At 43.0% G+C, this 27,117-nt stretch overlaps 1 protein-coding gene across 1 annotated transcript in view; it reads left to right on the plus strand.

The window, feature by feature from the left end:
* The window catches only part of prkdc (protein kinase, DNA-activated, catalytic subunit), a gene marked incomplete at its 5' end in the record, with an annotated part of 219,814 nt that overhangs the window by 186,589 nt on the left and 6,108 nt on the right, over positions 1–27,117 (plus strand). The window contains 8 exons of the mRNA XM_084325881.1: positions 14,865–15,072; positions 15,354–15,421; positions 15,541–15,761; positions 18,431–18,523; positions 18,920–19,012; positions 20,700–20,771; positions 21,184–21,385; positions 26,614–26,802. Of these exons, the coding sequence (XP_084182007.1) occupies positions 14,865–15,072; positions 15,354–15,421; positions 15,541–15,761; positions 18,431–18,523; positions 18,920–19,012; positions 20,700–20,771; positions 21,184–21,385; positions 26,614–26,802 (1,146 nt within the window). The remainder of the gene's footprint in view (positions 1–14,864; positions 15,073–15,353; positions 15,422–15,540; positions 15,762–18,430; positions 18,524–18,919; positions 19,013–20,699; positions 20,772–21,183; positions 21,386–26,613; positions 26,803–27,117) is intronic.

Genomic DNA, 27,117 nt, shown 5'->3' on the forward strand with positions numbered 1-27,117 from the left:
TTCTTTCATCAAGTACCTCAAATATACTACTATCCCAAAATAGTCTGTTCCTCCATCTGTGCTAAAATGCATTAGTGAGTTATTGTCTGAGATCTACAGGTACACAAAATACTTTTTATACTATTTATCATTTTACATTCACATTTAGTCATTTAGCTGACGCTTTCATCCAAAGTGACTTACAGGTTCTGTACAACAAGTCAGTAGGAAGGGTACAACTCTGGCAGCAAAGGCTAAGTGATATTGTTTGTCAAACAGTGTCGAACTTGAGTGCTACACTCTTGAGTGCATAGTAGTATAGACATATTAGCATAGTAGGTACTGGTAGTAGTATAGGCATAGTAGTGTAAACATAGTAGCATAATAGTAAAAGACAGAAAGAAGGTTATTCGTTTTATTATTAATTTATTCTTATTTCAGATATTATCAAGGTGGAAAGTATAGAATGGACGTTTTGTGAATGAGGTCAAACAAGCTTAAGTAACGCAGATACTGAAAGCATTTTTGAAGCTCCTGCGTCCTTTGTTATAGATTTGTACTAATTTACACCACATACTGTATGGTTCACATAAGATTTAACAAGGGATTTTGTACAGTTTTCCTTATCAAAAGACGCTAATAATGAAGCGATATAAGAACAGATTTCGTTCTTAACTAGCATTTCTTCTTATTTTGTTCTTACCTGGGATTCAGCAATGTTTTCTTATTTTAGCTTTTCTCTTAGGCAAGACTAAATTCTAAGAGTGGTCGAGGGCACTCTTACCCAGATAAGAAATTCTTACCAGATAAAAAGAAAAAAGAAGCCTACCATTGGTCAATTGCCCCCAAATACGACTTAACACTTTGGGTGCCGGGAACCGTCTTTAGACGTCTTTGCTGGCCATGCTAAAGTTGCCGGAGCACGCGTTACGTCGTCCTTATATCAATATTTCAAAAATCTGCGATCGGATTCATATGTCCCCTCCGCTGGCCTGAGATCCACCAGCAGGACCCACTGAGCTCTCTGGCGGTTCAGGAGCGCCATCTGGTGGCCGATCGGCGCAATCGCCAAACAGGATGTGGCATAGAGGTTGTGCTAGACGTCCGTAGTACTTCCGGGCGCTCGCTATAGGTCATGGGACTCTGGCTCATCACGCTACACAGTGATCGATTGGCAATAACTCGATAAACAACATGATTTGGACGTATATACCATTATACAAGCTGGAGATGGACCGGGTAAAAATATATCCCATAATGATAAGATTTCTACTCTACGATGATCGCCCAACGGCGCGCGGAGACTGGGGTGAGTTTCAGCGTGTAACGTTACCGTCTTCGATACTAACTGCTATTATCAACATTTGACCCACATTAGATGATTGGTATAACGCTGCCCACGGAATTATAAACGCCCCCTCGCCCATCCGGTCAACATCAGATGACGTGTAGTAACTTCTAGAAGTACGTCTAGTTGGAATTTTTTATATCGCGCTGATTGCCATCAAACTGTATTTCATCATCAATATAATGCATTTGGGGCTATATATCACGTTCTGGAGAAAGCTGCAGAAAGAGATGAAAACATACTTATACATTAGACCATACTTTACTATGAATATGTGAATGAAAAAGTTTAACGTTGCTACACAATGAACAATACATATAGGACTTTGAATGGGCCCTAATAATGTCAATGTAGCAATAGAATTTAAAAAGTTATAGCCCTGCAAAGAAGGGGACTTTCTCCATAGACAAATAGCGCTGGCAATCTATGGTATATCATTAATTTAACCTTAGGCAGCCAAAGTGTTAAAAAAATCCAGAACTTTTCAATAATAATAATTATTATTATTATAACTTATTGAAATGGATTATATATTGCTGTTAGAACAGTTAGAACATAGAACGCATAATTATTTAGAGATTGGGCCTCATGCATGAAGCGATATAAGAACAGATTTCGTTCTTAACTAGCATTTCCTCTTACTTTGTTCTTACCTGGGATTCAGCAAAGTTTTTTTATTGTTGCTTTTTTCTCAGGCAAGAACAAATTATAAGAGTAGTCGAGAGCACTCTTACCGAAATAAGAAATTCTTACCCCAAAAAAATAAAATAAAAAAAAAGCCTACCATTGGTTAATTGCCCCCAAATACGACTTTAAAAATACAGAACTTTTCAATAATTATTATTATTATAACTTATTGCGTGCGTTCTGTCTGAAATGGATTATATATTGCTGTTAGAACAGTTATGCTCTGGCCGCCCAGGCCATTGATTGATTGAAGATTTTATTAACAGATTGCAGAATGGGTACAATACAGTACAGCTCAATACACACAATTGTTAAGGGAAGGCAGACCAGAGAAAGACTTTCGTCTTGTTTACATCAGGGTCCCCCATTTTTAATTCATAATGACATTTATGACATACACAACATACAGATATACAGATTAGTGTTGTCACGATACTGGAATTTTCAATTCATAATGACATTTATGACATACACAACATACAGATATACAGATTAGTGTTGTCACGATACTGGAATTTCGACTTCGATACGATACCTTGAAAAGTATCGAAAGTATCGATATTTTCGATACCAAAAAAATATATATATATATATATTTTTTAACATATTTTGCGTTTGTTGCTGGTTGATTCTCCTCAGCTTCTCTCTGGTACTATAAGAGAAGATAAATATAACACTTTTAAAACTATTTGTTTATCTTTAGATCAGAAATTTAAAAATAACTAAATTATCTAATCTAAATCAAACCCCTCTTAAAAACAAAAACCTGTTTAACCTAGCCATCTATAAAACATCATGCTAAAACTGTGAAACTCCCCTAAAGAAAGAAATACATAGCAAACATGACTCAGTTATGCAATAGTGCTGCTGCTTTTTATTTGGTTAAAACAACAACAATTTTCATGAGAGAGAGAGAGAGAGAGAGAGAGAGAGAGAGTTCTCCGGAGCTATGCTCGGACTCGGAGCATTTATTAACGTTACATTTTCAACAAGATTGCTGCTACTTAAACACTTCATGGAAACGGGGTAACGTTATCTCGAGTTCATACGTGTACTAGTGTAGTTAGTATGAACTCGACTTAACGTTACTCCGTTTCCATGAAGTAATTATAAAGGTGGCCACCTAGCTAGCATAAGCTAACGTTAGCTAATAGCTATCGTTGGCACTGCTCTGTAACAACGCTTTAGCTTTTCCTTCGTCGTTTACTTCAAACCCGAAGTACTTCCAAACAGCACTTCTGCTGTTTTCTTTATCCACAAGCACAAGTTGCGGAGGCTCTGCACTTGCCATATTCGGAGCTAAAATCTTTTGTTTACAAACTGAAGACAGGTCAGCGAGGGGGAGGGCTGCAGCGGAGGAGGAGGAGGGCCAAGTGTGCTCTGCAGCAGCGTGTCTGTCTGTCAACAACTTGCGGTAGAACACTGCGAGCAAGCCAGCTGGTATCGATACTGCAGAAAGTATCGGTATTTCGGGAAATGAGTATCGAAACCGTTTTAAATATTCAGTATCGATATGTATAGATATTTTGATATTTTTGACAACACTAATACAGATATATATCATGACATTTATGACATGACATACAGATATGCAGTATACGTAGCATAGAACGCATATTTAGATATCGTCTATCAGTGGTTCCCAAACTTCTGTTTTATGCGGACCACTAGATTGTTATCAAGAACATTTGCGGACCACCTCGTATGCAAACAGTAAAACATAAATAAATAAACAACTGACTTAAACCCACTAATACACGAGACCCTCTTCTTAGACCAAGTAGGTTTCGTCGATAATTAGGGATGCTCGATATTGGCTTTTTTAACCGATATCAATATACCGATATTGTCCAACTCTTAATTTCCGATACCGATATCAACCGATACCGATATATGCAGGGTTTCCCCCCCAAAAAACTGAATAATTTCAGGTAATTAACATTACATATCTCTTGTTGTGGAATTAACACAACATTATGCATACTTTTGACAATAAATAAAATCAGAATTTGTTCTTACTTGCTTGCCTGGGGAAATAAAGGTTATAGAAATGTAAAAAAAATTGAAAACCGATACCGATATTTTCCGATATCACATTTTAATGCCAATATCTGCCGATAATATCGGTAGGCTGATAATATCGGTAGGCCGATAATATCGGACATCCCTATCAATAATCCAATGTACAGTTACCCCCACCCGCCTCCAATGTACAGTTCCCCCCCCCCCACCCCACCTACCCAACCCCCCCCCCCCCCCCCCACCTCCTCCAATGTACAGTCTCTACATCAAATGTATATACTCTTTTTGTATCACAAACTACTGTATTTGTAGATCTGGTATGTCATAAATGTATAGATGTAGCAGTACTGTCTATCTGTATGTCATGTATGTCATATGTTATGATGAATTGAAAATGGGGGACCCTGATGTAAACAAGACTAAAGTCTTTCTCTGGTCTCCATCCCCTTAACAATTGTGTGTATTGAGCTGTACTGTATTGTACCCATTCTGCAATCTGTTAATACAATTTTCAATCAATCAATCAAGACCGGCGTCGCGGGCACTGCGTTCCGTTCTCAGAATGGATTTGAGAGAGATGTGTCATCCAGTTTGACTTGGAGCACGCACTGTAATATGCGCACTGCCAGTCATCAGGATATGCGGAGATATTCAGACTCTAGATCTATTTGCAGAGCCAGATGAGATGAGGCAACCTGTGCGATTGGCTCTTGACAATGCACAGTCGTTCAGTATTGACAAAGCCTAAGTACTTTGCTGGAACGATACATTTTGGCGCACTGCGGGAGGTGGCCAGAAGCGCGCAACTAGCCAACTACTATTATTTTTTTTTGATCAATTTTTTTTATTATTAATTACATGAAACAAGACAACACAATAACCACAGTAACAAAAACATAACTCCACAGGAGAATAACAAACAATAATAATACAGAATAATAAATTATAAAGACAAAAAGAAAAAGAAACAGCGTCCAACCTATCAAATATAGATGGCTACTTCAATAACAAAAAGGTCCTCAAACATGCCAACCTTTCCCCACCTTTACAAAGTGGAGTGACTTAAAAGATTGTTTACGAGAGTGTTGCCGCAGATTTACTGTAGATAGCCTAGGTCCCTTACACATGTTCAAGACTGCCAAACTCGCAGAAGGTAAAGTGTAAGAAGAAAGAAAATCTTCCTCCAAGTTGGTTGACAGGTCAATCAGTCTGCCAATATTAGTCCCTTGGGGAGATGGCATGTGAATTGACATATAGCGCAGAATAGCTAAATATCAACCCCCCCTAAAATCCCCCCAGTCAAAGTTAAGAAGGACAAGACAAAAACCAAGACAGACAAGACATTTCCTCCTCCCCCTCCCCAGAGACCGCCGGACCCCCCCGATCAAGCGCCCCAACCCCGCTCAGCCGCACACGGCGGTCTTTACCTTCTCAGCTGCTGCGAACCACAGGTCAATGCCAGCCTGCCCTACCCCAATCACCCGAGCCGTGGATATCTCAAGATAAATCACATCCAATAGAGTTAGGGACCAGTTAATCATTGTAAGCTTCTCAGGCTCCTTCCATCTCATTGCTATTAGCTTATTCGCTGCTGTGACGCCCGCTAGGACAACCCTTTTCAGTTGTACGGACGCGGGTAGTGTCGTTATATCGTTCAGGAGTAGCGTAACAGCTGTGAATGGGATAGTTAAGCCACACAGATCTGAAAGTTTGTCCGTTATTGACCTCCAGAAGCAGGCCACTGGTGGGCAATCCCAATACATATGCATATAAGTGCCAGTGGCCTTTTGAGAGCACAAAGTGCACCGAGAGTCGGTTATCAGTCCCATAGCAAATAGCTTCCTAGGTGTAAGATAGGTCCTATGAATATAATTAAAATTAATTTGCTGGTGATTGGGGTTGCGGGAAGATAATGCCACATTTGCCCAAACATCATCCCAGTCAAACTCGGGGTCCAACTCCGGGATATCCACACGCCAGATTGTATCCAATGATACATTTTTATACGTGGATTGAATTAAGAGCGTATAAAAGTCTGAGACAAACCCTCTGGATGTCGTCCTGTCCACTATGAGCCTGAGGAAGGGGTGTGGGTGCAAAGCTTGAGCCCACGGTACGCCATGCGCCCTCAGTGCTGACCTTAGTTGAAGGTAAAGAAAGAAGGACTCGCCGGGTAGATCATAAAATTCTCTTAAGTCCTGAAACGCACGGAGGCCGTTCTTATCATAAATATCCTCCAGAGTATGCACTCCCCTCCTTTGCCATTGAGGAATATTAACCGGCTTGTGCCCAACAAGTAATTGCTGGTTATTAAAAATTGGAGAGTCCAGGTGCCATGGGCATTTAACCCCACACGACCTCTGTACATTACGCCACGTTTGGATCACGTGAGTTATGATCGGTCCATACCTCAGCCGGCATTTCGAAATAGAGACAGTGGAGTACACTACATCCTGCAATCTTAGCGGAGATACCGCCGCCGCTTCTAAGGAGCGCCGCGATACAGCCTCTACAGGGTCTAGCCAGCACATCAGAGGTCTCAGTGAAAAGGACCAGAAATAAAGTTTAAAATCAGGGATTGCGAGGCCCCCATCTTGTTTTCTACGTTGAGTAGTAGCCCTTTTGATTCTCGGGCGTTTGTTATTCCAGATAAACTTAGATACCATCGATTGTACCTTGCGCCAGTGGTCTATTGGAGGGGGCAGGGGGAGCATTGAGCTAATAAAATTTATCCTAGGCAGGATGTTCATTTTGATTATGGAAGCCCGGGCTTGTAAGGAGTTAGGAAGGGACGACCACCTGTCTAGATCCTGGCGTATTTTATCATAAGTACCCGTGAAGTTGTACTTAGTAATTTGGTTCAGCGTGGGGAATATCTCTATGCCCAAGTATTTAAAATGTTCTACTATGGGGATATCAGCTGGTAGTCGTACCGCCTTGGCCAGCTCATTAAGAGGTAGGCAGGCTGATTTGTTCCAGTTAATCTTAAAGCCTGACAATTTACCAAAGTCGTCGATTATCCTCAATAATTTTGTGGCCAACCGGGAGGGGTCGTCCATGAAAATCAGCAGGTCATCCGCATAGAGAGCAATTTTGTGTGGAGTATTATTGACCATTATGGGGACGATGTCCTCCGATTGCCTAATAAATTGGGCCAAAGGTTCGAGGGAAAGCGCAAACAGTCCTGGGCTCAGAGGACAACCCTGTCTAGAAGATCTGGAGACTGGAAAGAGTGTGGAACAGTTTTTGCCTGTCAGTATCATCGCAGACGGCGAGGCATACAGGACTTTAATCATATGAATAAAACTCTTCCCAAGACCCATGACCTCAAGTACCTTCCACAGGTATGACCACTCAAGTCTGTCAAACGCCTTCATGGCATCCAAAGACAGAACTGTGGATGGAGTTGTATTGTCTTTACTGTTATCGATTACATGCAACAGCCTCCTAAGATTATCTGCAGCCAGACGCCCCGGGATAAAACCAGTTTGATCGCAGTGTACCAATACAGACATAAATCTCTGCAGGCGACGGGCCAGCACCTTGGCAAACACTTTTAAATCGGCCCAGAGAAGACTCAAGGGTCTATAGCTACCACAATCATTGGGATCTTTGTCCTTCTTGAGAAGTAAAGAAATCAACGCCATATTGACATCTCTTGAGAACTCCCCTTGTTCGATAGCGTAATTGATCATATCGAGCATCAATGGACCCAGTTGGTCCCAGAAAGCTAAATACACTTCGGGTGGAATACCATCCCAGCCTGGTGCCTTACCCCTCTGCATTTCAACAATCGTCTCCCTCAATTCCACGAGAGTAATCGGTCTCCCCAGTTCCTTGGCCTCTTCCTCAGAAATGTGGGGTATCTCAAGCCCGCCAATGAACGATTCAAATTTAGAGTCATCAAGATTACCCTCTGAGCTATATAACTGAGTAAAACTCTTTAAAAGTGTCATTGATCTTTTTCGAATCAGTAGTGACTGCACCCTGGCTCGTCCTGATCGAGGGGATATCCAAGAAATGATCATTTGAGCGTATTTTCATTGCCAATAGATGGCTAGGTCTGGAGCCGTGAAAGTAGTAATTTTGTCTTGTCCTATGTATCAAGAACTCAGACTGTTGTTTAAGTATGGAGTTTATTTCTTTTTTGACTATCTTACGTTGTGTGTTTAGTCGTTCACTATAGTTAGTTTGCAATGATGCGTATAGGTCCGCATATAATGTTTCCAGTCCTTCTAGCTTTTTTGACCGGGATTTTCGCAAATTGGAGGCAAATAGTGTGACATGACCCCTGATAAATCCTTTCAATGCGTTCCACAGGACCCTAGGGTCTTCTACTGTGCCAACGTTGATCTGCAAAAATTCAGCTAGTTTACTCCTGAACTCAGAACAGAAGTCATCGTTCTTTAGCAAGGTCGAATTAAAACGCCATCTGGGAGCTCTTGCGGAGAGCCTGCCAAAGGTTGCCGTAAGGAAAATCCCCTTGTGGTCTGAGAGAGCCAAGGGAACCAATGAGACATCGAAACTATCAAACATATTAGGGGACGCGAATGCATAGTCAATTCGAGAGAAGCTTTTGTGTCTGGCTGACAGGTGAGAGTAATCTTTGAGGGTGGGGTTGGATAAGCGCCAAAGGTCTGTGAGCCCTGTGTCCTGGGCCCACATCCTGAGGGCCTTAGAGGCCCGTTTTTGGTCACTCGTTTCAGAGGGCCCGGACCTATCCATCTCCGCATCCCAGCACGCATTAAAATCGCCACCCACAATGAGAGCGTATCCATTAAGTTCCAACATATTCTTCGTGATTGTATTATAGAACGCTGAATCAAATGTGTTAGGAGCATACAATGCTATTATAGCCATCTTCCTATGCGAGAACTCAACTTTTGCTATAGTAATCCTTCCCTCCGTGTCCGACCATACGTCCAGGACTTTGATATCAAGGTTACGTCTTGTAACTATGACGACTCCTTTCGTCTTATCATCGGCTGAGGATGAGGAGATAACGTGATATTGCCGATTTGCCAGTCTTGACACGTCACCTACCAATAAATGCATCTCACTAAGGAGAGCAAGGTCAATATTTCTCCTCTTCAATAGCCAAAGGACACTGGCACGCTTGTGTGGGGCATTAAGCCCTCCTGCGTTCCAAATTAAAATATTCAATTTAGCCATGGTCGAGCTTGTCTAAATGCGTAGAGAACATACCAGTGTAGCTAGACTGCTCGAGGCGCTGATCCAGGCGGGCCCAGACGGTCAATCCCAGGAGTACAGAGGAGGAACAATTACACACATATAAGACAACAGCACATAAAACACATAAAAATACCACCCCAGTTACAACCCCCCCACCTTCTACTCTAAACCCTAACCCACCCGTCCTATTATAAGCCCTCCTATACCCACTCTCCAGTCCCCACCCTATGCCCCATCCACTGAGGATGGTCATCTTCCTATCACTTCCCACTAGAGACATGGATCCAATAAGACGCTCCCCACTCCAACCCCCCTCTAGATAAACCCCTGAGTAAACCCCCACTAGTCCAATAAACACGAATAATAATAAAAATAAAATTCAATAAAGATATCGGTCGAAAACCACCTGAGCCTTGGCCCCAACATGAGACAACCATAATGGTAAAAATAGCCATTATTAAATAATAACTCCACATCAACCTGCAACCATCTATTTCCGAATCTGCGCTTCAACGTCGCAATGTTATAGCCCAAATGAGAACAGGAAAATTCAAAACAAAATTAAATTAAAGCATCCCAGCCGATAGTCTAAGGCAGGATCGGGTCACAGGTTAATTGTGCAAAATTGTGTGAACAATGTCAATTAAACAATGACAATAATAAGAAAGGGAAAAAAGGGGGTATGGTCAAAGTGCACCCCTGTAGCAGTCCCTCTGATCAGGCACAACGGCTGAAATGACATAACCTATGTAAGAAAAGCATTAAACACATTAATTAATCCGGGGATGGTAATAGGCAATATCTGACACAACCCGTTATCATCTATTGTTTCAATAAAGATATCGGTCGAAAACCACCGTGTGCCTAGGACTTAACATGAGATAACTTATAATGGACTTTTTTTTTTTTTTAAACATAGTCATTATTATATAACAACTCAACATCAACCCTGCAACCATCTATTTCGGAGTCTGCGCATCAACGACGCAATGTTATAGCACCAATGGACAAAGGAAAAATCCAAAACAAAATTAAATTAGAGTATACCAGCCGGTAGTCTAAGGTAGGATCGGGTTCCAGGTAAATTGTGCAAACAAATGCCATTTAACAACGACAATAATAAGAAGGGGAAAAAGGGGTTATGGTCAAAGTGCACATCTGTAACAGTCCCTCTGATCAGGCACAATTAAACACATTCATTAACCCGGGGATGATAATAGGCAATATCTGACAAAACCTGTTATCATATCTTGTTTATATACATATTCAACCGATCTTCTCCTACCGGAGCCCAAAGCTCAAAACAGCATGGATATAAAAATAACAGCATACAAGAATTTAGTTAAGGACCCGATCACCGTTGGATTGTGCGAGCCGATCACACTTATACAGCAACAACAACCAAAGTGCGTCACTATTAACGGGTCTCGAACGACTCCACGCAGGCGATAGACGCAGCCCGCTAGCTAGCCCGAGGCTCGCACGTGAGCTAGTGATGAATCCGGATAGCACGTTAGAGACTGTTATGTACATTGTTCAGCTAGCTCGCTAGCTTCCAAAGAGGCGATACACAAGTACGATCATGAGGTCAGCATTAGCAAGTAACAGAAGTCATTGGGAAGTCCCGCTAGTTGGATGGGCAGTGGACAGTTAGAGTGTCTGGGCATGACAGCAAGTATTTGTGAATAGTCGGCCCTATCAATGTATATAGGCCCACACCGCCAAGTCACTCACCCGACATAGATATCAAGCAACAGTCTCGGGTATCCCCTCGAGATATTCCTTCGCTTTAGCCAACGACCAAAATGAACGCAGACCATCGACCTTCTCCAACACAGATAATTTCGCGGGAGCGAATAGCGTGGGCCTCAGGCCTAGTTTCCATAGCCTGGACAGGACCACCTTGTATTCGCCTCTCTGTGCTTGAACCTCCGGCGTAAAGTCTTCGAAAATGGCCACTTTGTGATCGCCAAGCCTCAGATTACCCCTTCTGGTACGAGCCGACCGCATGATGAGTTCTCTCTGCTGAAGCCTGTTCAGCTTGACTATGATGGGCCTTGGCTCTTTGTTCACGCCGGGAGAAAACCTGCCCGCCCTGTAGGCCGACTCACAGACAGGAGGCGAGGGGAGGACGTCAGTTCCTAGTATTTTTTGCAGTAATTCGGGCATGGTCTCAGAGAGACGGCCTTCACCGCTGGCCTCCGGTACTCCAACAATCCTGACGTTGTGGCGTCTATCCCGGGACTGCATCTCCTCCATTGCCGACTGTAGTTTGTTGACTTCAGCCTGCCTAGCCAGCAGGGCGGACTCGAGACCCACCATCCTCTCGCCCTGTAATGATAACGTATAACGTATATTCAGCACGGTAGAAGGGAGCTCATGTGAAACACGTCTACTCCATGATCGCTCAGCTCCGCCCTCTCCAACTACTATTATATTACTATATTAATACAGTATATTCCACTATATAGCTATAGGTGCTGTATGATGACAATACATTTGATTCCTATCTAATTTTTATCCATCGCAAAGCGCTCCAGCGCTTGAATACGGCCGGGGGATCCGATGCAGACCCACGGTTCTCGTATTATAATGAGCCCGCAAGGCATGTCTCTGTATGCAAATGACTTGCGCGAGAACGCGCATCCAGTTTAGAATGAGTGGGATTCACCATTCCAAAAACCTGGGTAAGAACAGATTTGGACTTTAAGAACGGCTTGATGAATCTGGCGGTGGCTTTTCTTATTGTTCTCTTAACACATTCCCAGCCATCCACGCTGTACAGCGTTATTGCCCGCCATGCGTTGTCTGCCAGACCACGCTGTACCGCGATATTGAGATCAACATAAAAAGATTTCGCCATGGCATTCATAATTCATATACACTTCCGACGCTGCAGCTGGACCCTACGGCTCAATACAACGACGGCTCAATACCGCCGCCTGGTGGATGGTCGGGCGAGTTACACTCGAACAACAGGAAGTGGGAGGTGTGCGTCGATTAAATTCATCCGGCCGTTAGACATTGTTGCAAGGCTCCCGACAGATACTATTGTACATATGGATCGCTTTATAAACTTAATAATCGATATGATTTCGGCGTTTATTGCGACATACAAACCGGAAATGGACTTAGGCGATTGACGTCCTATACTTGGGATATTTCACCGCCAGTCTCTTTGACGCACGGTAAGAGGACGCTAACGTTATTTTCAGCCCAATTGTTTATTAATTTCACTGCAAACCATCTGATCAATATATCACCCATACTACATAAAGCATTTACTGACGATCACGGAATTATAAACGACCCCCCCCTTTCCTCTGCGCATGATGACGCAGAACGTATACGATCATATACAGTTGCATTTTTTTAATATAGCGTGTCTAGGGAATAAACGGCAATCGATAATCTATATATGTGTTTAGGCCTATAACTCACGTTCTAGGAATTACTGCAGAAAACGATAAAAACATACTTATATTCTAGAAGGTATTTTTGTATGAATGTTTGAATGAAAAAGTATAACGTTCCTACATCCTGAACGATAGATAATCGATGTTGAATGGGCCATAGTAATGTCAATTTAGCAATACAATTTAAAAAGTTATAGCCCTGCAAAGAAGGTGAACATCTCCATAGGCTTACAGTGGTGGCAGACTGGCTATATTGATTGATATAAGTTATGGCAGGGAATGTGTTAACAGACAGGTAAGCAAGAATATAAGAAAAATAATAAGAGTATTGTTGAATGAGGCCCATTGTCTATATCAGTGGTTCCCAAACTTCTTGTTTATGCGGACCACTAGATTGTTATCAAGAACATTTGCGGACCACCTCGTATGCAAACAGTAAAAATAAATAAACAACTGACTTTGACCCGCGTTGCGGGCACTGCGTTCCGTTCTCATAATGGATGTGAGAGAGAGAGAGAGAGAGATGTGCCATCCAGTCTGACTTGGAGCATGCACTGTACTATGCGCACTGCCAGCCAGGCTTTTATGCAGAGATATTCAGTCTATTCCACTATATAGCTATAGGTGCTGTATGATGACAATACATTTGAATCTGATCTCATTTTGATACGTCGCAAAGTGCTCCAGCGCTACCTGTTTATATATATCTATGCTGTTGAATGCAATGCAGACCCAAGTTTGCACACGGCTCTCGTATTATAATGAGCCCGCGGGGCGTGTCTATATGCAAATGAATTGCGCAAGAACTCTCATTCCAGTTTAGAATGAGTGGGATTCATCATTCAATACACCTGGGTAAGAACAGATTTGGACGTTAATAACGGGTTGATGAATGCGGTGGTGGCTTTTCTTATTTGTTCTCTTAACAGACGGTTAAGAAACAATAAGAGTATTGGTGAATGAGGCCCATTGTGTCTTTGTTGCTAACAAAGCTGACTTGAGGTGCTGGAAAGGTTCCACTTCATGATACTGAATATATACTCAACATCATCTACTTCATTGTCCAGATATCCGGGCAGTTCCACTCTTTATGTGCTGACCAGATCTCCCTCTGGAAGAGTAGTAGGCAAAACAACTGTTTTTCCAAACCGAAGGAAATAATTCGGATGACTTGACTTTATCCTGTACTCTTTTATTTCATAGAAATGGTACAGTGATGGTCAAGTAATCCTTTGCAAAACAATTACTGTTGAAAACAACATGGATTATACATTGGATAATTCTACATTCATACTATTTCTGAATGTTTGTTGTGTCACTGGGCAACAGGAAAATACAGTCGCCCGGGTACCAATCCAAGTACGCCTTCGTCAGGGACGTGACAGTGTTAGCGATCTGTTCTGCATGTTTTTCCATTTGGGTTTATCTCTTTTTCTGGAGGGGAAACCCTTGTGAGCACGGGCAGAACATGCAAACTCCCCACAGAAAGGCACAGGAGAACCCAGGACCTTCTTGCTGTGAGGCGACAGTGTTAACCACTACACCACCGTGCCGCCGTACCATGAAGCACTCACTTGTCCTGGTGACATTGTGGAAAAACTGTTACTGCCTAAAGATTATATGTCACAATCTCATTCTAAAACATACCACTATCCTTGAAACAATCTATAACATTATTTAATTTACAATTGATATCATATATAATTGTTGTATCCTTAATTAAGTGGGTTAATACTGTTTTAAAAAGTATATCTTTGTTGTTTCATTAGTATTTATTACCAAAGTTTCCTGATATAATTTCTACTTCAAGATAATGATGTTTTGATGTTTGATGATGTTTTCTGAAATGGGGCCGGCTGGTTAGTGTAGAGGTCCGTCTAAGCACTCGCCTACCACCACAGAGACCCATACGTAATTGGCAGTGTTCGCGGGTGGAAAGCCAGTGGGGTATGAGTCCCGGTCGTTGCAACAGCGACTCCTACTGGTCAGCCTGTTCAGCAGGGAGGTGATCTGGGGGAGATAGCGTGTGTCATGATCTCCCAGTGAAGCTTGTGTGAAAAGAAGTGGCTGACAAATCCACACGTATCGGAGGAGGCATATGGCCGTCTATACCCTCCCCAGACCTGCAGTAGAGCAGCGCAACGACCAGGAAGGGAATTTGCATAACCATAATTTAGCTGTCTTGTTGGAGAACACCACAATTTCTTTGTCTTCCACAGAAATTTGCCAAAAAGGTGGAGGAGCTGATGGGCTCCAGAGGCAGCAAGCTTTTTGAGAAGAAGAAAAACAACAGCGTACTGAAACAGGTGGACACGCTAGTGGGTTCCATGCGTGGGTTTCAGAAGGAGCCAGGCAACCTGAAGGAATACTCCCCATGGCTGAGTGGCTTTAAAGCAGACACACTGTGCAATGAACTGGAAGTCCCAGGTACGTACTAAGTGAACACACACACGTGTGCACGCACACGCACACACACACACAGTGCTGCTGCAGGTTGTTTTTACAAAGACTTACAGTAGCTCCCAATGGCAACATTTACATGCATGGAGAATTTCGTTTTTAATCCAGCTACCCAGGTTTTGGGTCATGGCATAATAACCCTTATATGGTCATCTTCCAGTTATGAGAAACTCTTGATATTGAATTCTGATGTTGATATTAAAGCGGTTAGAGAAACATAAGCAGAATCTCTCTTCCTCTTGTTACAGGGCAGTATGATGGCAGATCCAAACCGCTGCCAGAGTATCACGCCAAAATAACAGGTTTTGATGAACGGGTATGTTTTTAATTTATCATCATCATCATCATAATAATCATTATTCAGTTTCTACATGCCCGCCCCCTGTGCGGCCAGGCGATGTGTCAACTCACGCGTCGTGTCGTTTCTGCCTCCAGGTGAAAGTGATGAGTTCCCTCCGCCGTCCCAAGCGTCTGATCATCCGCGGGGACGACGAGCGCGACCACCTCTTCCTGGTGAAGGGCGGGGAGGACCTGCGTCAGGACCAGCGCATCGAGCAGCTCTTTGGGGTCATGAATATCCTGCTGAGTCACGACGCCGCCTGCGCCCACAGAGACATGCAGCTCCGTACCTACCAGGTCATACCCATCACCACCAGGTCAGTGCTTCTATACCGTACCTACCAGGTCATACCCATCACCACCAGGTCATTATTTCTATACCGTACCTACCAGGTCATACCCATCACCACCAGGTCATTACTTCTATACCGTACCTACCAGGTCATACCCATCACCACCAGGTCAGTGCTTCTATACCAGACCTGGGCATTGTACGGCCCGCGGGCCGGATACGGCCCGTGGAATGATTCTGACCGGCCGCGAAAGATTACATGATAATAATTTTTTTCTTTTTTTTTTTTTTTTTTTTTTCATGTCAACGTTCACACGCACAATATACGCTTAGGAGACATGCTCAGAAGATGTTGGTTCTCTTTGGATCCACCTACATAAGACATTCTCAGTCATGACGTTTACCAAGTCCAGGTACAGATCCTCTCTCACTGATGAACATCTGGCAGCTGTGCTTCGCATCTCCACCTCAGACATGCAACCTGACTTTGATGGACTTGTTAAAGCTCAACAGAGACTGGATTTCTCACACTGAATGAAAAAAAAGAACTGAAGAACACTAAAATGTGGAAATATAACAAGTGAAATGGGACACTTGATATATTTTTTTCTTTTTTTTGCACAGTTCTGAAAACATTAAATGTTTAATATAGGCATGTAAAGTAAAAAAGGCTACAAAACTGGGAGACTTTTCTTTACACAGTTCAGTGACATGTCTTGTTTATTTTTGCTATAAGATGATGTGATGTCTTTAGAAAGCTAAGAAAATCCTTGTTTTAATAGTATATGAAACTCAAAATGCCCTTTGTTATTAATGTTTCACATTTTGTTTATCATTTTGGAAATCAATTATATTTGAATAAATGATATTTTTGAAAGCTAACCTCACCTTTTAATTGCCAAATAATAACATACACTCTTACCAGGGGTCAAAACAATGCCATTTACTGCTTTTTATATAGAAATACAATTTATATTATGCATAATTGAGTTTGGAATTTTGGCCCGGCCCCCCAACATATTTTCAGTTGCTCATTCGGCCCCCCGGGAAAAATAATTGCCCACCCCTGTTCTATACCGTACCTACCAGGTCATACCCATCACTCACAACCAGGTCATTACTTCTATACCGTACCTACCAGGTCATACCCATCACCACCAGGTCATTACTTCTATACCGTACCTACCAGGTCATACCCATCCACTCACCACCAGGTCATTACTTCTATACCGTACCTACCAGGTCATACCCATCACTCACCACCAGGTCATTACTTCTATACCGTACCTACCAGGTCATACCCATCACTCACCACCAGGTCATTACTTCTATACCGTACCTACCAGGTCATACCCATCCACTCACCACCAGGTCATTACTTCTATACCGTACCTACCAGGTCATACCCATCACTCACCACCAGGTCATTACTTCTATACCGTACCTACCAGGTCATACCCATCACTCACCACCAGGTCATTACTTCTATACCGTACCTACCAGGTCATACCCATCACTCACCACCAGGTCATTACTTCTATACCGTACCTACCAGGTCATACCCATCACTCACCACCAGGTCATTACTTCTATACTGTACCTACCAGGTCATCGCCACCAGGACATTACTTCTATACCGTACCTACCAGGTCATACCCATCACTCACCACCAGGTCATTACTTCTATACTTCTGTTTCAAAGGAAATGGGGAATTATTGAGATGCCTTGAGCCCAGGTTAGTTATTCATTTATTAAAAGTAATATTTAACTCATTGACTGCCACGCTGTTTTTTAAAATGTTTGACCATTTTCACGATGTTTGCAGACCCATCGTATATTCTTTATTATAGCTATGGAGACAATAGTATGGCTAATTTGAAAGGCAATATTTATACTCCAACAGGGAACAAACCGTTTATGGCAAACCGTTGGAAGACAATCCTATGCCCATCTGGTCCACGACATAACCCACCACAACATATGGATCGGGGTCCCAAAAACGATTCAATGCGATCGAGTGAAGCCCTAGGTTTCCCATTACTAGAAAAGAGCGCCCGGAGCGGTTTAAAGGTAGCACCCGGTCTGGAACAGGGTTTACTGCACTCTCGATACTGCCTACTAGCAGAATCTGGCCGGTACTGCACCTTCGGAGTCCCAATATGCCTTTTAACGGCAACATACAGGTCCCTGACATCGAATAGGCCGCTGCTGCCCAATAACGTATATATACGTGAATGGCCCAGAAAGTGTTAAGGACTGACATGTTAACTCATTGACTGCCAAAAATGATGATACTAAACAGGAAGTGTAGATTTAGTTTTTTATAAGAGTGCAGAGGGAACCTTGATAAAAGATTTTCTAACATTTTCAGCACATTTTTAACAATACTGCGATAAGACTGATTGATAACCATGATCATTTTGGTCACTATAACCGTGAAATATGACATGTCCCACCCCATTACATCTCTACATCCGCCTCTGGTCCCGGATTTGATGCTATTGCAATGCTAGTGGATATTTTAGAATGCAAATTAAGAACATGAGGGCCGTACTTTATTAGTATTTGTCTCAGGTGAAATTTGGCTTGATTCTAAAGACTTGCATTCCCCCTCTAGTAGTGGCAGTACTGTACACAGCTCACTGTGGCTAAATGAATGGAGACGAATGACACTTATTTTGTTGCATTTCCAGAATTGGTCTGATTGAATGGATGGAGAATACGTGCACCCTGAAAGACCTGCTGACCAGCACCAGGACTGAGGAGGAGAAGAGACAGGCTCATAGGTATAGACACCCTGAGACAGCAGCACAGAGTCCTCTGGAATTACTCCAGTGCATTTAGGGACGGGTTACATGTCCATTGTCCATAAATCAATAAAGAAGCTGTGCAGTAGGAATGCATAATTTTTATGAATGGTAGCAAATTGGAGTTCCCACAGTATATGAAAATGTGTGTTTGTTGTAGGTACTGCTATTCTTAAGTTAAGCTTTAATGTGTCAAGATCCCACCAGGACAATTCTGTAAGAAATTCAGAAATTGTGGCCTTGTGGGTTACAAATGTTTGAACTGAACTGGCTTGGAAGATAAATTAGTGATGCTTTGACTTGTAATGCAGTTTTGTTGTTATCATTAGTCATTTATAAAGCTTCTGTGTGCAAATGTCTTCTTTTGTCTTTAAGGCCACACCAGGAATACGATAACTGGCTCTCCGATGTTACAAGAAAAGCCAAATCACAGGTGGACGGCTTAGCAAGATATGCTGTGGTTTATGAGTATGTGATGAGACACAAGACATTATCTAGGGCTGATGTTCACTGGATAATCTAAAGTCACGATGTATCAACTAACAGATGCACAGTGGCTTTGATCGAAGGGAACAGCAACCATTAGACCTGCCTCACTGAGCGTTTGTTTTAATTTGCTTTGCTTGGAATAGCAGATGAGTGGGTTTTTCCACATAAGATGAGACAATGAGTTCCATAAAGCTTATACCACTTGAAAGTCAATTAACTTTATTTATATTGCGATTGAGGACGTTTGGGATATTATCTGAATTGTCCCGATGCTGTTAACCTGCAGTAATCTGTTACCTGCTGCCTCCGACAGAACTCCTCCGATGCTGTGGTATGTACATGTACGTCTGCACAACTATGGGAAACTAGTTCCTACAAACGGGAAGTGGACATGGAACAAACGTGAAAACAGGATTTGGTTCTCTCCTCTTTCCATGTATAGAATCTGCTTGTGTTTGGTGTACAGACGGATGTCTAACTATGATATTTGTCAGAGGCAGCACGTACTGCACTGACACTGCAGTCAACCCCACCAAGCCTTACTATACTGTATCTACATTCTCTACCCAGCCTTACTGTACTATGTACATGCTCTACCCAGTCTTACTATACTATATGTACATTCTCTACCCAGCCTTACTATACTATACGTACATTCTCTACCCAGCCTTACTGTACTATATGTACATTCTCTACCCAGCCTTACTGTACTATATGTACATTCTCTACCCAGCCTTACTATACTATATGTACATTCTCTGCCCAGCCTTACTGTACTATATGTACATTCTCTACCCAGCCTTACTGTACTATATGTAAATCAAATCAAATGTATTTGTAATGCCCGACAACACACGTTAATGTCCCCATGGGCCGGACACGTCTTCTTTAAACAAGTCAAGAAGAAACATAACAATAAGTCAAGAACAAAACAAGAACACCATAAGGTCCAACAAATTTAAAATAAATGCAAATAAATTAATGAATGCAAGCACTCCCAGACATACCCCACGCGAAGGTAAGGAAAAACTCACTAAAACCTAACAATAGGGAAAAAATGCTCCACAGGCAGTGTGGAGGAGAGAAACCTTAGAAGGGCCATTCAAGGGGGGATCTCCCTTCTTAGATGTCGGTGATAGTAGTGTTGCAGACTAACAGTTGGTAAGCATGCACTCATGTGTGTAGTGAAACACAGATGAGTGCATGCAATAGCAACTGAACATTTTGAAAGATTAAAGATAGAGCTGATAGCGAATCTATTTGAGGCACTGGGGCGGCGCAAAGAGGGTCGCGTCCTCCCCGTCTTAATCACGGGACGTTCAACACTCCGGTCATCGCTCCGAGACAGCCGGAGACAGGGAGATAGGGGGCGGCGCAGAGAGGGTCGCAACCTCCCCGACATCATCGCGGGACGTCCAGTACATTCTCTACCCAGCCTTACTATACTGTATGTACATTCTCTACCCAGCCTTACTATACTGTATGTACATTCTCTACCCAGCCTTACTATACTATAGTACATTCTCTACCCAGCCTTACTATACTATATGTACATTCTCTACCCAGCCTTATTATACTGTATGTACATTCTCTACCCAGCCTTACTATACTATTATGTACATTCTCTACCCAGCCTTATTATACTGTATGTACATTCTCTACCCAGACGTGCGAAGCGTGCCGAGACTGTCAACAACTTTTTGAAGGTGACACAGCTTGTTCCTGGTGATCTGCTGAGGTAATTTTGACTTGTTTGCTTCAATACAACAGAAGCAGCTTTGACCTAGTGACTCGACCTAGTAAACTGTTCAGAGTAGTAAACTGTTAAAGGATGAGGCCACTTCAGAGTAGTAGAAGGATGAGGCAAGTTCACGGTAGTAAACTGTTAAAGGATGAGGCCAGTTCACGGTAGTAAACTGTTAAAGGATGAGGCCAGTTCACGGTAGTAAACTGTTAAAGGATGAGGCCAGTGTAATGAAATGTTTCTCATTGTCAACATTGCCTACAAAAAGGACCGAAACCTACAATGCATTTATCCTGCTTAAATTAAAAGTACGGTCCATCTAGCCAACACCAGGTGTAACGTTGGCTCACATCCAGGAGTCATAGATCCACTTCTCTGCCTGACGCCTTGCGTTGTGTCTGTCCAGGAGGGCGTTTGTGGGGATGAGCACCAGCCCTGAGGCCTTCCTCTCCCTGCGCTCCCACTTCATCTCCTCCCACGCCCTGCTGTGTGTGAGCCACTGGATCCTGGGCATCGGAGACCGGCACCTCTCCAACTTCATGATCAACATGGAGACGGGGGGCATGATCGGTATCGACTTTGGCCACGCCTTCGGATCAGCCACGCAGGTTAGGTTACCCTTGTTCTTTTGGGGGTCAAAGGTTTTAACTTGTTGACTGCCACGCTGTTTTTCCATCTGTACTCCCTGGCGCCAGCGTTTTTGACCATTTTCACGATGTTTGCAGACCCATTGGATATTCTATATTATAGCTACGGAGACAATAGTATTGCTCATTTGACAGGCAATATTTATACTCCAACAGGGAACAAACCGTTTATTTCTACATAGCTTCGTTCCTGCGCAATCCCAGGCTAAAACCTGTCCTGTTGAAAAATAATCCAGTCTCGTTTCCAGGAACACGAGATATTACGTGTTTTCTGTGCAGCATGCGCATTTCGTGCGGGTTGCTTGCCTGACACCTATATTATTTCCAGGTCAGAGGTAAACATGACCATACATAGAATGTTTCTATTCACAAAGCCACCATGGGGGGGGGTCCCTTGCGGACTGATTTTCTGACACTGGGATCAAACAAAGGCATGTTTTATGATGGGGTTCGGTAAAATAGACGTTACCTTTGTCAGCAGGTCCACCAAAAACTCTTGCTCCTAAGTGTCTGAGTCAGAACAGGAACAATAAATAACGTTAGTTGGCCCTGGCAGCGCCCAACAGATAACGTTAGCGTTACATCCAAACAGCCTGTTTGAACATACTAGAATCCAACATAGTCTGGTGAAAACTAGGGGTGGGAATCACCAGTTTCATCACGATACGATACGATATCGATTCTTTGGAAAACGATACGATATTTGCCGATATCACAAAGTCTGCCACGATACGATTCGATTCAGGGGCCTGCGATCGATATGAGGCGATATTATGTGCCCATTTAACTTAATCAGTCACATTTAGATCAACTAAAAAAAGGCTACGGAAATATCAATTAACGTTTTAATTTTTGAGCTCTTCCAGACATTTAAATGAAAAACAATCTATTGTTTTTAATACAAATAGACCTCCTGTTCACTTTTTATATATATTCCTACAATTGTTTTATGTTGCATGATGATCATGAATACATTTATTATGTATTCATGTTTAAATATCAACATTATCTGTCCATCCTCAGTAATACACACACACACACTCTGCCACTCCCCCAGTCCCCCACAGAAAGGTAGACTGCCCCCGCCCCTCCTCCTTCCCCTCTCCTCTCTCCTGTTCTCTCACGGTTAGCTGCTTAGCTTAGTTCATTTAGATATTTAATGCGATGTGGGCATAAAGGAATGGCGACGATGCAAAGCATGTTAGATGCATTTGACCCGTTGCGGGGAAAAAACTGCACAGACTTATATCGGGTCGCAAAATAGACGCTCTGTAGCGCTGTTCTGCTGTAATGTCTACACAGAGTTTCAACTACTGGGCGCCGGCGGATATGACTCGCGTGATTTTCAAAATAAGAGTATCGCAATATGAATCGATCTTTTTATGTTGCATCGATCCTATTTGATTATTGATAATAGATCGATATATCGATCTGGATCGATGTATCGTCCCACCCCTTAGTGTTGTCAAAAATATCGAAGTATCGATACGTATCGATACTGACTATTTAAAACGGCTTCGATACTCATTTCCCGAAATACAGATACTTTCAGCAGTATCGGTACCAGCTGGCGAGTGTTCTACAGCAAGTTGACGACACGCTGTTCAGAGCGCGCTTGCCCCTCCGGCTCCTCCAGCCTTCCCCCTCACAGAGTCGTTTTCAGTTTGTAAATAAACATTTTAGCAGTGCCAGCGCGGATCTCCATAAATAAATGAAAGAGGTTCGTGACAGCTGCTCTTTCAACGTCACTGTGACTGAAGCATTAAACCATTAACTCTAGTTTAATACATGATACGTTGCCTACTGATGGCGCATAATATCAACAGCTGATTCGTTGTAACGTTACAGCTACCAGCTAACGTTAGCTACTGCTAGCAGTTAGCTCCGTTAGCTTAGCTGGCCACCGTTATAAATACTGCATGGAAACGGAGTAACGTTAACGTTTAAACGTTATGTCGAGGTCATACAATACTACAGTCGACATAAGGTTAACGTTACCCCGTTTCCATCAAGTGTTTAAATAGCAGCAATCTTGTTGAAAATGTAACGTTACTAAAATGCTCCGAGCATAGCCTCTCTCTCTCTATCTACCGCTACCTCTCTCTCTCTCTCTCTCTCTCTCTCTCTCTCTCTCTCTCTCTCTCTCTCTCTCTCTCTCTCTCTCTCTCTCTCTCTATCTACCGCTACCTCTCTCTCTCTCTCTCTCTCCCTCTCTCTCTATTTACCGCTACCTCTCTCTCTCTCCCTCTGTGTCTCTCTCTCTATCTACCGCTACCTCTCTCTCTCTCCCTCTCTCTCTCTCTCTGTCTCTCTCTCTATCTACCGCTACCTCTCTCTCTCTCTCCCTCTCTCTCTCTCTGTCTCTCTCTCTATCTACCGCTACCTCTCTCTCTCGCTCGCTCGCTCTCGTTATCTTTAAATAAAAATCGAAACTGTTACTAAGGTCGCTTTCACATATAGTTTTGGTGGACTCGGTGCGGTTCTGTGGGTGAAGTTGCAACATTGTTGCATTCTTCATTTGGTTCGCCTGCGTTCACATAGGCGGACCGAGACCTTCTGAACAATGTCACGCGGTCGAAAAGGGCGCTTGTCTATTGGACAGTGGAAATGTGTGTGTGGCTGCAAGCCGTGTGTGCGCACGCGCGTGTGTGAGTCTGTGTGTGGACTGTCTGCGAGCCCTCCAGATCAGCGGAGCGAGTTTTGACATGGCATTGATCCATTGTTCTATTGAAGCACATTACCACCATCCTCTCGCTAAACAACTTGTAGACCAATAATAATAATATAATAATAGTATTGACGTGGCATTGATCCATTATTAATGCAGTGCGCCTCGGTAATAATAATAAGCCGCGTTTTTTCTTCCTTCTTCCCAAGATGCACAGTTAGATATATAGATAGATAGAAGCCGAACCGAGGCCGACGTTTTCAGGCGGACCAGAGTTCGACTGTTTGGTCCGCGAACCGAGTTCGACGCGCATTCACACAGACCCGAAAAACCGGACTATCGAATTCTGGTCCGAAAGTCCGGACCAAACAGCCCCTGTGTGAAAGCGACCTAACTGTAATACAAACAGTTCAGTTTGTCAGGTACATGCAACACAGATTACAGTGTTTACATCTGTCTGCTTGAGAAAATACCATGTTCTGCATTTGCAATAAAAATGTTTGAAGTGAGATGAACAGTTATTTTTAAATGTGTGATCTAAAGATAAACAAAGGGTTTTAAAAGTGTTATATTTATCTTCTCTTACCAGAGAGAAGCTGAGGAGAATCAACCAGCAACAAAAGCTAAATTTGTTTAAAAAAAAATATATATATATATATATATATATATATATATATTTTTTTTTTGATATCGAAATGGTATCGAAGTATCGATACTTTTCAAGGTATCGTATCGAAGTCGAAATTCCAGTATCGTGACAACACTACCACCCCTAGTGAAAACGCACCTTATATTATGGATGGATCGTCACCGTTTGTCCTCTTCATAATAATCTCCAATAGTTCGCTCGCCATTGCATAGGCGGTCCGCAGGCTAGTGGCTACGACTCTGGCCAGCAGTGAGTGAGTAACCCCCCCCCCACCCCACAGTAAACTAGCCCAGTTCAAAAGGTAGGCGATACTGCCACCTATCGGGATTCGATCGTCATTTCAATTCAAGGTACCAGGATCACACAACAAGGTCCGGCTGACTGTTTAGTATAATAATAATAATAATAAAAAAATAAAAAATGTAACGAATATATTCGTTTTTGGCAGTTAACGCATGGAAGCGAAAATTAATATACCGTAATTTTCTAACTATAAGGCGCACCTGAATATAAGCCGCAGCAGCTAAATTGAATGATGTCTACATATATAAGCCGCACTGGACTATAAGCTGCAGGTGTTTTAATGTTTAATTACCATATGTAAGGGTTTGTGCACAGAGGGGATTGTCGGGAAAGAGATGGCTGTTTGAGGAAGCTCCCATTTATTAACATTTTTGTTTAAACAGTAACGTTAGCTAGGTACTAACGTTAGCTCACGGAACGATAGCTAGTTAGCCAACGCTAGCCAGCACCTGCGAAAACTAATGCCAAACTGATGATATCAGACGTTGATATTAGGAGCTATCAGTAGATAGCCAGCTAGATAACATTAGACAATGCCTCATGTATTAAACTAAAGTGAATACTAGTTGACTGGGCCATTTTGTTTAATGCTTCAGTTATGTTGAAATAGGAGCTCTGAGCTGCTCATGCACTCGACTCTGGCCGTAGGGGTTTGTTGACATGGGTCTGTGAGGGGGGGAGGAGGGGCAAGGCGTGCACTGCTGCAGCAGCTGTGTGCCTGTGAGTTACAATTTTAGATAATTTTTTTCTTTTGCTTTTATATTATTTTGCATTTTTATTCAGACATGAAGAGTGGCTGCTGGGTTTGCTCCAAGAATGTTAGACATGATGGCACTAAGTGAGAGACTAAGAGCATAAAATATAAGGATAGGATATTTCCAGGGCGGCTAGGTGGTGCAGTGGGCAAGGCGCTCACCACCAATGCAGGAGACGCTGGGTTCGAGCCCAGCTCTCCGCATTGCTATCAGCTTGGCTGGTCGTTCATACTAATACAATTGGCAGTATTATGGGGTGGGAAGCTGATGGGTGGGGATCGGTCGTTGTGGACAGTGACTCCTACAGGTCGGTTGGTGCGCCTGCGCAGCAGAATCAGGAAGCGACGGGGGCGGCGTGTCCCTCCCACGCCGACCCCTGACGCTGAGAGATTGCGCTGTGCAGGTGAAAAGATGCGACGGCTGCTTCCTCGAGTACCGGAGGGGACACGTGATGTAAGGCTTCGTCCACATTGCAGCCGGCTTGTGGGAGGCATGGCCTAACAACGTTCGAGACAGGGGAGGGTAGAATTGGACGATACGAAAAAATTGGGATGGGAGAAAAATTGAAAATGGGAGAAAAAGTAGATAGGATAGGATATTTCCAAAGCCATAAAAGGCTGCAAAACATGCTGTGTTTTCAAATAAACACTATCCATGTCCAGTTTTGGGCAGATATTGTGTCTCTGTTGTATAGTCACCTAACCAGAGTGACCAAGGATCAGAACGGAGCCTGTTATCCAGGGAACCACTACATGCAGGTTGCAACCAATGCTTAATACAATGCTGTGTACAACACTGCGTCTCACACACACAGTTCCTGCCGGTGCCAGAGCTGATGCCTTTCCGCTTGACCAGGCAGTTTTTAAACCTGATGCAGCCCATGAAGGAGTCTGGCCTAATCCAGAGTGTCATGGTCCACTCTCTGAGGGCCTACAGGACGGAGCCAGACCTGCTGCTCAACACCATGGACGTGTTTGTCAAGGAGCCCTCCCTGGACTGGAAGGTAACTACTAACTAGTAGTCGTCCATATTGTGAGGCACTGAGGCAGTAGTCCTATTGTGAGGCAGTAGTCCTATTGTGAGGTAGTAGTCCTATTGTGAGGCAGTAGTTCTATTGTGAGGCAGTAGTCCTATTGTGAGGTAGTAGTCCTATTGTGAGGCAGTAGTTCTATTGTGAGGTAGTAGTTCTATTGTGAGGTAGTAGTCCTATTGTGAGGTAGTAGTTCTATTGTGAGGTAGTAGTCCTATTGTGAGGTAGTAGTCCTATTGTGAGGCAGTAGTCCTATTGTGAGGCAGTAATAATAATAATAATAATAAT

The sequence above is a fragment of the Notolepis coatsorum genome (assembly GCF_963971535.1).
Source record: "Notolepis coatsorum genome assembly, chromosome: 12".
NCBI classification, from domain to species: Eukaryota; Metazoa; Chordata; class Actinopteri; order Aulopiformes; family Paralepididae; genus Notolepis; species Notolepis coatsorum.